Genomic DNA, 14546 nt, shown 5'->3' on the forward strand with positions numbered 1-14546 from the left:
GGTCATGAGCAGAGTGCAGCACTGCAGCACTGCAGCCTACCACTCTGCACCACAAGACTCTCTCAAGACCCCAAATATATCAGAAAATACTGATAAGGTACTTTTTGTGTATATTTCCAGCTGGGGTGTAGCCAAATGCATGGCTCTACTCTGATTAGCATTGGTTCTCCAAGGACTCGTGTAGAAGTATTTTCTGGTGCTGGAGCATGAAAGCTTTTTCACGGGATCCAGTTTGTGCATGTATAGCAGATGCTGTCTGACTGAGCTACAGTACGCATCCATGGATGAGTACTGAGTATTGGGCTAAATAAAGCATAATGGTTGATTTAAAACAACTGTATCCAGTCTGTCTCTGTACTTGAGGTAGCTTCTAAGAAAGTGTTCTATTGATCTGAGAATGGAATTGACAGGTGAGTTTCCCAGTAACACTGGTTCCCCAGTAAAATATGTTATGGGACCGTTGTTCTGGACTTTGATGCAGATGCCAATAAGTCATCAGTTTCGTCCCCAATATCTCCATTTAAATGAATTAGGTAGCAGTTGGGAAAACCTGAGGAGAATCACAGCCACTCATAGTTTTCTGCAACCTCCCCTCCCTACCAGAGGCATACTGGGACCAAATGGTGCCCAGAGGCAAAAAAAACCCCTTTGGGCGCCCCCACCCTGCATTTGGAGCCCCACTTACTCATGAGTAAGCGTGGCTTGCTTGCAAGTAAGCCCCACTTACAAGTAGTCCGCACTGACTTATGAGTTGGGCTCCAGCCCCTCTTTGCTGCCTTGAAGCAGAAGCAAGTTTCCCTCACGCCCGGCTTCTAGGCAGGGAGGAGGAGCCATGGCAGGGGCTTTTAGTCCTGCCCTCCCCAGTCAGGGAAGTCAGAACTGGGAGACCTGGCAGTGTGCTTAGCTTTTTTTTGCCTCCGCCTGGAGGCAAAAAGTTGAGCTGGCTGCCGGGGCTCCCAGTACTTCCTTCCGCAGCCGAGGAAGGCAGGACTGGGAGCTCCGTCGGTGGCTCCATTTGGTCATGTGAGGGCCTTCTGGCGCCCCCCACATGACCAAAAGGTGTGCACCCGGGGACATAGGGTACCTAGGGCCGTATGCCACTGCTCCCTACTGCTACTCCTTGGCCCCTTTCTCACATGTAGAATAATTCACTTTCAATCACTTTCGCAATTGTTTGCAAGTGGATTTTGCTATTCTGAACAGTAAAAACCAGCTGCAAAATGCATTATAAGTGGATTGAAAGTGCATTATTCTTCATGTGCAGAAAGGGTCCTTGTGTCTCATTGAATAACACTCCAGAGGGTCCCTTGATTTTAGCTGTGGCTTTTTAAGAAGTTCAAAAGTCGTTAGTAAATCACTGTAGGCATTCAAAACCTCACTGAGTGCATGGAAGCTCCCCGCTTACTCTTTTAGATGGTGATCCAGGATCATTACAACCCTGAAATATTACGTAATCAGGAAGGTAGCCTTACAGTTAGTTCAAACTATTTGAACTACTGTGCTGTGTTTGTTTACCAGCTTTCCTTTATGCATTAACATCTTCTGTAGTCAAACCAACATCAAGAATTCATCATCTGTCCATGACGTGCTGCCTTGTAATGCTTCTTAGCATGATAGCTTATTAAATATGCAAGCCCAAAAAAGCATTTTTAAATCTACTATTGTGTTTACAACTGTTTCAGTTCAAATGAATGTCCTGATTTGCCATTGTTCAGTGAATTTCTATGAAGGAGCAAACTTCCTTGCATTCTTCTTCCCCCTTGATCAAACAAAAGTGACTTTCCTAAAGGCAAACAAAAATGTTATTGCTTCAGTATGAAATAAGAGGTGCTTTCCCATCTGTCAAATATGGCTTTCAAAATGGTCTTTTGAATAACTTTTAAACTTTAAAAAATAAAATGGTGAATCAGAGACATATGTAGTTGGAGGAAGTGGAATAGTCTTGAGATGGGAGTACAAACTGTACCACTTCAGATTACAGATTGGAGAGGTTACATTTTTAATACTCCTTGATGGGAAAAAAAATCTTACTAGCATGGAAAAATAACAGCAGGAAAAGAGCTGAGAAAGTAACCTTTTCTTCAAATCTTCTAGTTTTCTGCATAAAATAAGTTGGATTAAAAGGTGGAATTTCATAATCATAGTAGTTATTCTTCCGAAATGGCACTTTCATTGGGGAGAAGAGGAACAACTGGATGGAAGACTTCCTAGGAATTCTACATAAGTAATCTTAAGTTCCATAACTGAAAAAAGGAACAAATATCGGTAAAAGCTCTGATTTCTCTTGCTTGTCCTGGAAACATAACTACTAAGTTAGTTTCCTCAGTCCTCCACAAGAATCTAGCTGGGTAACCTTGGGCTTGCCACAGTTCTCTCCAAACTCTCTCAGCTACCTCAGAAGAGAGTTACCTCACAGGAGAGTTACCTCACAAGAGACCTCTTGTGGGGAGGGGAAAGGAAGGTGATTATAAGCTGCTTTGAGATTCTGTATGGTAGGCCCTTTCCGCACGGGCGGTTTATGGCGCCCTGGGGATGGCAAAAACGCCATCCCCAGGGAGCCATTCGCACAGGGGGCGCAGCTGCTGCGCAGCCGTGCTGCCCTCGCGCCGCCCGACCGGCGCGAAGCCGGCGTTTCCCAACCTCACTTGGCAAGCGAGGTTGTTGGGAAACGCCGGCTTGGAGCCGCTGTCGTGCAAATGGCAGCGGCTTCCAGGCGCCTTCCCTACCCCCCCCCCCCGACCGGGCGACTCACCTGTCCTGCGGCCCTCCGAGGCCTGGGGACATGCCCCCTGGAGCGGTCATGCAGGGCAGGGGGGCATGTCCCCTGGCCTCGGCGACGTGCCGGAGGGCCACAGGACAGGTGAGTCACTCTGACGACGGTGCAGCTCTGCGCCGTCATCCCTGCCATTTCTGGGACCGTCCATGCGAACGGTCCCGAGGGGTCGGGTCGGCGTGGATTGCGCCGACCCGACCCCTTCCGCCTCCATGCGGAAACGGCCGTAGAGAAAGAAAGATATACTCTTCTTTTTCATATCTATGCCTGGAGGTATTTCTTTAGGCAATGACATGCCCAGATCCAAGCCAGATACTAAATTGAAATAAATTCATCCAAATACACTGGATAGAGAAATGTCACTATAAATTGAAATTCTCTCACCTTTTTACGAGTAAGGTTTCTTACAGATATTCCCATAATGTGATAATTTGTTCTTATCTACATACTGAGACTCCCACTAGAAAATGTTTATTTGCATGTTATTTTTTGATAAAATATAGTTACAGTCACTAGCTTACCCCATTTTAGGTGGATTACCAGTAAATAGTGCAGGCTGGTCAACCAATATTTCATCAATGGAAACAAATAGGTGGGATGTAGTCTTCTGACAATAAGGCCCATCTCTGTTGAACAACACACTCATCAGACTTTAGAGAAGGTAATACTCTTCCAGCTGATAGGAGAGGGTAGATATGTGTACATGAAAAGAGCAGTGGACAGCTGAGAGAGTAAGAAAGATAAAGAAAGAGAGCTGTCAGTTGAGTGATAGTAAAATGCTTCAAGGTATGTAGGGTCTGCCTCTGCAGATTTTACTAGGGGCATAAAATAATTTCTCATGTTTCTGGTCCAGTTTGAACTTGAGCTGTGCAACTGGGCCCTTTTAAGCAGAGAAATGAACTTGCAGCTGTTGAATGTTTTCACCTGAATAACTGACTTCTCCAGAATAAACAAACAACATAGATAGTTGTTATTAAGCAGCTTTTGTCTAGCATGCACCTCTGTAGATTTATTCTTCTATTATGCTGATGGCTGTTTACTGAGTAGTTGTAATTTGGGAGATAAAAAGAGCTGGAGGCTGCAGGAATGGAAAGAATTCATTTCTTGTCCAAAAAAGCAGCCGGGATTCTTTCATGCAGATCTCTTCCCCCCTCCATAGCATTTGAGTAGGTGGGGCGTCTGCATGGTATTGTTGTTGAGTCATTCACCTTCCAAGCTTTCCCTGTCTCAGCTTCATAGTTTTCTAAAGTTACTGTGGTACAATCTTTTCTTTAAAAAGATTTCAGAAAAAAATGTAGATTTTAAAAACTTCTTTATCTTAACAACCCTCTTGTACCTGAGATTTATTGATGACATTTTCATCATTTCAACACCTGTCAAAGAAGCATTGGAGAAATTCCACCAGGCCTCCAGCAACTTCCACCTCACCATCAACCTAACCATGAACCAGTCCCCAGGAGAAATACCGGTACATTTTCTAGATGCCATTTTACAAATACATAATGGAAACATAAAAATCATCTTATGCTGAAAACCTATGGATCTCCAAAATATCTTTGTGCCTACAGCCATCACCCTAAACATCACAAATGATCCACTGTCTACAGCCAAGCTTTGTACAACAGCCTCATTTGTTCCAGTTGTTCAGACAGAGATACTCATTTACAGGATCTGCAACAGACATTCTTCGAATTACAATGCATGAGGTAATAAGAAAACAGATCAACAAAGCCAGAGTGATATCAAGAGATAACTTGCTACACGACAGGCCCAAACAAAGCAACAACAAAACACCACTGGTGGTCACATACAGCTCTCAACTTACACTGGTTCAACACATCATTAATGACCTACAACCTATGCTAGACAATGATACTTCTCTCACACAGGGGTTGGGAGGCAAAGTTTTTCTTGCCCACAGGCAGCCTCCTAACCTTAAACAACTTCTCACCTATTCCAATACCCTTCTTAACACAGATACGAATCCTGGGACTCGGACCTGCAACAAACCAAGATGCCAGCCCCATATCCACTCTTGACAACCCAATAACTGGACCTAGCAACACCTGTCACACCATCTCAGGTTCATTCACATGTTCATCTTCCAACACTATATATTCCATCAAATGCCCTTCCACTCTCTACATCCGACAAACAATTCAGTCCCTATGCAAAATAATAACTGGACATAATCCATCGTTAAAAACGGCAACACTCACAAACTAACAGAAGAACATTTTAATCTTCCAGGTTGCTGTTGCTGACCTAAGAGTGGGAGTCCTTAAACAAAAACATTTCAAAGGGAAATTACAGCTAGAGATTGCTGAACATGAATTAATTCACAAATTCAGAACAATGGACACACACACACACATACCCGCACTGGGCTGAATAGGGATATAGAATTCTTATCTCACTACAGATACTAATTTTCTGCCTCCAGGTATTTCCCCTCTACTCTTATCAAGCTGATTACAGTATCTTTTACAATTATTCTTGACAACACCCCTCACACCTTCTGATTAGGATAGAAGGACTCAGATCTCCACTCCTATCCTACTGTTTTCAATGAAGATAGCTTTGACACCTGAAAGCTTATATCCTGACATTCCTGTTGGTCTCTAAAGTGTTACTGGACTCAAATCTAACTGTTCCACCTGTCCACCTAGATCTTGAATGACATCCAGTGCCATTTCCCTTCACAGTGGGTTTTTTTTCCCTTTCCTCACTGCCTGTGAACTTTAAAAACCAATAGCAGATATATGGCTGTAACATTAGTATCCTATATTCATATATCTGTTACCATTTTTTTTGAGTGGGCAAAAATAATCTGACAGGGAAGCAGGGATGACAGGAACAAGGGGATACATTAGCAAGTACCCTCCTCTGGAAGCTTATTTGACCAGCTCTGCATCCACAGCAGCAATTAAAGCAGAATGGGAAATTGTCCTTGTGTGGCAGCAACTTGGGATGTAGGTGCCAAATTGAAATGAAAGAAACAAAGTAAATGGAGCCCCAGAGAGACTGAGGCAGATTCCGCATGGGCAGGGGCAGCAGCATTCCACCGGCATAGATTGTGCTGGTGGAGCCCCGAGGCTGTTCGCACGCTGAGGTGCGAGCGGCCCCAAAGCGGCCACTGCCCTTGGAGGCGCCTCCGCACTGAGGCACCTCCATTTGCTTTCCCCACACTCACCTTCTGTCCTTGCCAAGCTCCGCAGGGACAGGGAGGCAAGCCCATGCTGCCCTCCAACCCCCGGGGGTCAAAGGGCAGCATGGGTGTCCCTTCCCATCCCGCTGTTTCCCAAAGAAAAACAGCATTTCCTTGGAAAAAGCTTGGCACTGCCTCATTTTGGAGGTGGCAGCTGTGCAAACAGCATGCCAGGGATGGCATTTTTGCCATCCCTGGGGCGCTGTTTTTGGCCCATACGGACTCCTCCTAAGTGTACCAGACAGTGCCACAAACAGCAGCTGCATTCTTACACCACCTGATTCAGTTCTTCTCCCCCTACCCCATCCTTGCTGTGTAAATTGTATGTTTCAGAAAAATCAGTGACAAATCAATGAAACCAGTCATTAATAAAATCTGTGTTTTAATAGATCCTTCTCTTTGGTGTTTTTTTAAGCCCTTTTTAGTCACACTAGTGGCTGCTGATCAATTTCAATTAGCAATGTCTTTGTGCATGCACATTTTTGCAAAAACCTAATGCAAACCTGTGTGGCAGATGTTCATGCCTATTCAGCCTGACCTTGATCTAATTGGGTGATTGACTGACATCTTCAAACACAGTAAGTTTGACTGTCAAACTGATTGGGAAATTGAAATGCACATCAGGCATATGCAAAAAAGTTTGTATAGAGTTTGCAAGCATGACTTTTTTGCTACCTTGTGATGCAAATAGTGGGAAGGGAGTTAAAGGCAACCAATATATTTTGTGGATAGAGAGCAACCTCCAATTAGATTGAACATATTTTAAAATTGCTGCAGTGATAATAGTAGTAATAATAGTAAGTTTTAAAAGATGGGAGAATGGCTGGCTATTCTCTTAAATACTGACTGGTTGCTAAGATGGTTGCAAATAGGGTTAGGGTAATGTTCTGCTGTGAGCACCTTAGGGTGATGCAATGGGGAATAGCTAACCCCAATGTCCAGCCAGGCACAACTTACGACCAGGGGAAAAGTTCAGCAGTCAACAGCCTTCCAGTCCAGCCTTGACACAAGATGGATCCCACAGCTCTCTGAAGGGCATCCATTTTGTGGGGACCAGTGTGTTGCTCTTATGCCCATCTTTGGCCCATGTGCCCTCATGGCACCCCTTAGAAGGAGGAGGGGTCCGTCTGCTTACACCACCCTTCCTGTGGCCTAATAAACCTTTCTTTGATGGAAAAGTCTTGTTTTTGGAGAAGAACCTCTTCTAACAGAAGAAAGCTTCTTGGGATAGAAAGCTTCCAACTGTCTAAGTGGAGTGGTTAGAACAAGTAATTTATTCTGTGGTTTATATACTTATTCATATGTTTGTTTGAATTCTGTTTAGAACCATAAAAAGAATGTTTGCTTTGCAAATTAATCTAGTGCACACTATGCCCGCTAATTACACTTGACATGTTCAAGGTGTTTGAAATTAATGCCTGTAATTGCAAGACTGCTGCTGTCCAAAGCAGCACACTTGATATATATGCATTAGCTCAGTTAGCCATTTGAAGCTTTTGGATTGTGGACCATGTATTTGTTGAATTCTATGACTGCATTACTTCACTTTATTTTAGATTTCTATCCCGCCATATCTCAGCAGTGTGATTAAATTTAATCATGTAACTGCATTCTAGCAAGTCTTCCTCCAACAAAGTATGATTTTCTTTAACAAAGGAAGCCATTTCTCCATGAGAGAAAGCCTTTGTTTCTCAGAAAAGTTAGTCTTCATTGGAAGAAGTCATTTTTCTTTGAAGGATGGCTTGGCAGGAACAAGTCATCCTATCCAACCCATGTAATTTTCTTCACCTTTTTTTTAAACGTACTTTTTATACCAGGAACAATACCTGGACAGGGTATTTTTAAAACAGACAATATATTGAAAATTGCTGCATAATTATGACTTATAATTTGACAAGTGATAACATTTATGTGCTTTTTGGTGCATGATGAATTGCAATGTAATCATTTCTCTAGTATCAGTGAAGCGGTTTGGTTGTGCCAGTCACAAAAACAGACAAAACAGGGGTTTCTGCATACTTGCAGGATTATATGGATATACAGACAAAAATGTTGTTTAACGTAACCAAAGGCAAAACCATCCTGATGAGGACTGAACATGCACCAGGAAGCCTGGATTGTTGAGGGCTACTGAGAGTCAAAGGAAAAACCAGAAAGAAATGAGAAAGCTGGCCTGCTTGAGCTATGAAGAGGTTTCAGAAGTCTAGGAAGGGAGAAGATTTTAGTGTGGGGGAATTTAAAAAAATCTTATTGTAACTTCAGCAAAATTAGAACTGGGGCACATTTTTGAATACAAAATTTGCAGAAATTCTACAGTGTAGGGACAAAGGAATTGAAAAAAATAGCCCTTACCCTTGTGCTCAATTTTTAGCTTCAGAGTGGCATATGCATTGGGGGATGCCATTGTTGACTTCACTCAGTAGCCAACCATTATTTGGGATAATCACTGATTTCTCCTCTCCTCCCTCCCAGTTCTCTGTCACTTGAAGAAAATTTGGAGGAGAATATAGTATGGGTTATCCTGTCTCATGACAGACTTCTCTACTTAGGCTTGATAGCATGAGGATGGCAGTAGGTGGGAGGCTCACCATTGGCAGTACCTGCTGGCAACATAATGATGTCACCATGATGATGACTTCTAGAATGTTGCCAAAAGTGACATCAGTCTATCAGGGTGCCAGTGCTACCCCCTCCAACAGCCTCCCATTTTTCTCTTGTTGCCTACATGAACAATGGTAGGAAGGGTCTGTGGGGAATTGGAGGTCTCCTACTCCAAGTGGGAACGTGGAAACCTTATATTTACCACTTTTCAAAACCCACCACAAAAAGGAACAAGAACCAAAACTTCTCCCGAATCCCCTGCATTTTCCATAAATAAATTAAAGGAGGGAAACTTGTCTTTCACAGCCATTTAGAACAGAGTAGGAATCCTTTTCTCTTGCTCCATGCTGTTTAATGTATGCAGGATTCGGGAAGAGAGCTAGGATTGTCACCTCTGGATTGGGATATACCTGGATATTTTGGGTGTGGAGCCTGAGGGCAGCAGGGTTTAGGGAGGGGAGGAACTTCAATGGGACTACATTACCCTTGTTATTAATTTTGTTGTTGTTTTAACTCAAATTTAATGTATTGTATAGTGTGAATGTGCTTGATGTGTATTATAGTAGATAGATAGATATTTATTATTACGGCCTTTTGGCCAGCCAATAGTTTAAAATCAGAGTACATGTGAATACATAGCACTCCACTTATACAAAAATATAATATAAATTAAAATCCATTATAAAATCTATTAATAAATGCAACATTAAAGCGGTTTAGAACATGTATTACAAAGTCCCTCATCTACACAGTGCAAAATGCTCTTGTTTTAATAAGGAACTACGCAACTTGTTGTGGGGTACCAGTACAATGCCAAAAAAAAATTTAGCCACAACCCGTGAGATGGTAGAAACACGTCTTCTAATAATATTCTTACAGAATTCGTATCCGAAGTTATCTATGAATGGATATACATGACGATTCGTAACAATGGTTGGATCAACAGCTTCCTTTCACCTTCATGTAACTTGCAATGCAGTAAGATATGTGACATTGAGTCTACTTCCCCTGAGCCGCACACACAGGTTCTCCTGTGCCTTGGAATGTTTTGGAATCGTCCCATCAGATTAGCTGATGGGAAGGCATCGAAGCGAGCCCTAGAAAAAGCCCATCGGCTTCTTGCTGATGTTATTACGGATAGATAAGGTGCAGCTGAAATACCTATCCATGATTTGAGTGGTTTTATATAGGACAGGTAGCGGGGAAATCTGTTTGCAACTCAATGTCAGTAAGGCGTTGGTGGACCATACCCATTGCTCCTGCTACTTCCAATCTCAAAAGTTGCATTGGATCAAAGACCACACTATCTGAGTTTTGATGTAATCTTTTCTAGCCATCCAGGAGTAGGGTGTTGCTGCCAATAATGAAGGCATTAATCCCTGGGGACAGGAAAGTACTTTAAGCCAGTGATTGATGGTTAATTTCCAAAGATGGTCCTCGACTTTGTAGCCATCCCTGCTTCTTGCCTTAATACCACATTGGCTGTACATTTCGGTGTATTAAACAAGTATCTCAGAAAAATCGATAGGACTCTCTCCAAAGGCACAAAATCTGAAATCATTGCCAGCGGGCACCATAGGTCAATTGGGCTAAGGCTTTGGCCTCAAACAGTCTAACTGCACTTGGGATGAATCCGTTCCCCTGTGGCGAAGAAACCTCAAGATTGCCTGTGAATTTCTTTGAGCCGATTGAATAACGGATTGTACATCGGCTGTGGGCTTCCCATTGTATTGGTACACCACTCCTAGATATTTGAAACATTTTGTTTTGCTCTATCTGTTGCCCTTTCAGCTGCCATTTAGATCTCTTGAGTTTAGTGTTGAAGTGCACTATCTTAGTCTTGGTATAATTGATGTTTAACAGTTCTTCTGTGCACTTTTGGTCAAAATCCTCAGTGCACTCTTCAGTCCCACCCTTGTAAGAGATAATACCACTGCATCATCTGCATACATAAGAATGGCTATTCTTTTATTGGGGGTAAGGGAAGGTCGCGTGTGGGTATCTGCCCTTGAAATGCAGTTATAAGTGTATTAACATAGATGTTAAATAAATGAGGAGCTAGGAGACACCCTTGCCTCACTTTCTGGGTAGGAATGGGTGCTGTTAGCCCGCCATCATGCGCAAACCTTATCTGTACAGTTGTATTTTCGGTAACTTGATAATTAGATGGAGGGAGACGCCTATCAATATTAGTTTTCACTAGTTTTGTCCATAGCCCGGCTACGTGTGACATTATCAAATGCGGCTCTAAGGTCAATGAAGGCTGCAAATAGAGATCCTTTTTTAATATTTACATATTTCTCTATCAAATAGTTAAGTATTAGGCACTGGTCCATTGTCGACCGGCCTTTGCGGAAGCCTGCCTGTTCATCTGCCAATATATTTTCCCTATCCATCCATTCTAAAAGTTTTGTACTCAGATATTTAGTATAAAGTTTGCTCGTGACATTAAGAAGGCTAATTGGTCTATAATTAGCCGGTTCTGTGGACAAACCTTTTTTTAAAATGGGAACGATAATTGCGGCATTCCAGTCTGATGGAATATGACCGGTGCTATTAATATGGGAAAAAAGTTTGGCCAATACCGGTGCCCACCATTCTGCATTGGATTTCAGTAATTCTGGTGGCATGAAGTCATTTCCTGGGGCTTTACCCGCTTGCAGTTTTGAGATCATCGATTTAACTTCCTCTGGTGTCACTGGTGGCCACAAAGGGGTAGATGTGTATTATAGTAAAATCATTTTGAGAATCAAAAAAGCAGCAAAAAGACACATAAATATGTGCAATGGTTGTTTTCTGTGCTGGTGTTACATCTCTCAGCAGGCTGATGATTCTAAATGCAGGTCACCCTATAAGCTGAGCATGGCTATAAAAATAAGGGCGGTAGGCCAAATCCTGGCTTCTTCTGGGAATTTTATTCCCAGTTGGGCAGTATCTGGTGAAATGCTCTAGCAGACTGGCAGATAGTGCAGAAACAGTGGGGACAATGTAGTTGGAAATTTGACACTTTTTCAGTTCTATAAACTAAATGAAATAGCTTTAATGTGAACTTATTTAAAAGTATGGGTTCTACATACTTTACAGGCCTTCATTCAATCCTACAATATACCTCTGTTTCACAGTTTGCCTATGAAGCATAGGACCATACCATCAGATGTAATGATATAGGAATTGTCCCATGACTGAATTGTCCCAAATGTTGCGTACATCGAGATGCAACCTGCTTGATGCCATTGTTTGGAACCCTGTATGAATGGGATGTTTCATACCTGAGGTCATGCTTAAACTGGTCCCACACTCACATACAATTGCAGTGACTCAAATACACTGAAACCGTGGAATAGGAATATCAAACTAAGCTATATGCACAAGTACTTGGACATAAGTCCGACTGACCTCTACAGTAGGATGGTCTTCAACCCATATTTTGGGACATGGAACTTCTGCTGGCTGGCAAGCCTCAACATAGCCACATTTTGCTGTTTTTAGAAAGACCTGTTGCTCTTTGCATGCAGGCTGGAAAAAGCAGCAGGACCTCAAAGCAAAGTCTTTTTGTGTCAGAGAGATTTCCTCCATGGCTCTGATCTTTGACTTGTTCCTCACTATGGTACACTTTGGGGATATTTAGCTTGTGTTTCCAGTCCCTGACTCTTTTGCAGTGCTATATTAAGCAGAGCTATTTCCAGTTGGGAATACCCTTTTGAGTCTACTAGCTTCAATGGACTAGGAAGGGTGAAACTCTGCTTGAGATAGCACTGCAATACTGTCTTGTATTATTGAAGGCTTTCTCAGCAGGAATCACTGGGGTGCTGTGTGGTTTCTTGGCTGTTTGGCTGTGTTCTAGCAGCATTCTCTCCTAGGAGAGAATGCTGCTAGAACACGGCCATACAGCCTAGAAACCACACAGCACCCCATTGCTGTCTTGGTTTCTCACCCATGAGGTTTGCCTTGACACTGATGAATCATGCTTCTGCCTCCTCATCTTCCTATTGTGTGGCTAATGTCACATGACTTCATACATGTGCTTTCAGATAAGTGGGTTCAATATAGGGATAGTTCCCAGTTATGGAAAACTTGAAGATCACATCCAGGTTGGACTTACTTCTCAGTAATCATTCATGGGATCAAGCTGCAAAAAACGTTATGAACTACCCATGATATACATTGATCAGATTCCAAATACATTGGTGAGTGGGCTTTCAAGGATTAACAAATACTTATATTAATAATTCTCAACCATCTTGGCACTTGTGTGTACAGAAAGGATTAAAAAACAGCAGAAAGAGGAAACAATAAATCAGTTCCTTAAGTTGATATAAGTGTTATGTGGGTAATGTGTGTTCAGTTCTTTAATCTCTCTGGAAAAATTCTGAATAAATGCTTTATTTTTCACATTGGGTATAATGTAGCATCAGTCATACCAATCAGGTCATAGGTGATGTAAAAGACCTCACTGGGGGCCCTGGAGAGTAGACAGTGTTGACTTTGGTAGACCAGTAGTGTAAAGCAACTTCTTGTGTTCATGTGGTTTCAGCAGGAAATTTATGCAAGTTAAAGGGCCCATTGCTTAGTCATAGAATATGTATTTTGTATGCAGACAGTCCTGTTTGGTCCCTGATTCTTCAGCTAAAGCTTCTTAGTCAGCAGGTGTTGGCAAAAACTTTTTTTCATTTGAGACAGTGGAGAGCTGCTGCCCCTCAGAGCAGAAGACGCTGAGCCAGACAGATCCAAGATATGATTCACTGTAAGGCAGGAATATACTTAATTGTTCCTTTACTTACATCAGTTGGATTTATTGTGTCTCAATTGAAGACTTCCTTATGGCTTCAGTATTAGATTATATTGCAGACTAGACCTATGATTTACAGATTGCTTTCAACAACTCCTCTATGTTCTCTTTTCCCAGTTGCCCATATTGGCGTCTTCTGTTGTTAGCCTCTACTTTCTTGAGCTTACAGATGTCTTCAAGCCCGTTCACTCTGGATTCAGCTGCTATGACAGAAGCCTGAGTATGCCCTACATTGAACCTTCACAAGAGGCTGTTCCTTTCTTGATGTTGCTCAGTTTGGCTTTTGCTGCACCTGCCATTACAGTGAGTGAAATAATCTGGTATTTCTCCTGTGTTATTCTGTGTGATTTTGCTTTCAGAGTAGGCTGTGAAGATCCTCAGAGCATCAGATGCTAAGGTCCATGTTTAACCACATGAGTAAGTCAGCAAATGTCAAGCGATATTGCCAGATTTTGATATTTTCTGTTTAAAAGAAGCTACACCAGGCAACATCCAATTCAGAACATTTTAAAGTCCACACCCAACTGTCTTTGAATGTATAAATTCAGTTAATCCAAGTTGCTACCACCTTTTTCCCTTTCCCCAAATATCTCTTCTTCAATGTGTCTTTGTAAATTATGTTCTCCAGAAGCTTTCTGGTAGAAAACCTGTCATCTTATGAAGGCCTGAGTAGCAACTCTCAATTTTGCAACCCTCAACAGGGGCCTTATTATACAATACACTTTTCCTGGGTTTGTCCCCAGATTGGGTTGACAGATCTGGGAGTTCATGCTTCCTAGATACTCAAGGGCCTGATTCATATTGCATAGGAGGGGGGCTTTGGCCTCCCCCAAGGCATATTCCCAACCTGAAATGGGTCCTGAGAGCCACTAGTTCAGCAGAACATGTAAGCTTTTGCTGTGGGGCAAATGTTGACTCCTGGATCCATAATTGACACAGAGAGAAGGCTAAAGACTCTTCTTCCTGTGTGCCATGGTCCCAGTCCAAATAAAGTGCCCAATTCACATGTAAACTATTAGGACAAGGCAGTTTTATTTGCTCAGATATATTTATGATAAATGCATTTGATACACAGATATCAGGCAGACAATCAGTGACACCCTGGTGCCTGATAGCCATCATCCAACTCCCTAATGTTAGGCTAGATTTTCGGTTGCCACTTGGGGAGGAATCTG

At 42.4% G+C, this 14546-nt stretch overlaps 1 protein-coding gene across 1 annotated transcript in view; it reads left to right on the top strand.

Annotated features, from left to right (window-relative positions):
- PLPPR4 (phospholipid phosphatase related 4) overlaps nucleotides 1-14546 on the top strand; it is a 49574-nt gene that overhangs the window by 15467 nt on the left and 19561 nt on the right. Inside the window, 1 exon segment of the mRNA XM_048497389.1 lies at nucleotides 13489-13674. Within this exon segment, the coding sequence (XP_048353346.1) occupies nucleotides 13489-13674 (186 nt within the window).

This window comes from Sphaerodactylus townsendi, linkage group LG05 (genome assembly GCF_021028975.2).
Source record: "Sphaerodactylus townsendi isolate TG3544 linkage group LG05, MPM_Stown_v2.3, whole genome shotgun sequence".
NCBI lineage: Eukaryota > Metazoa > Chordata > Lepidosauria > Squamata > Sphaerodactylidae > Sphaerodactylus > Sphaerodactylus townsendi.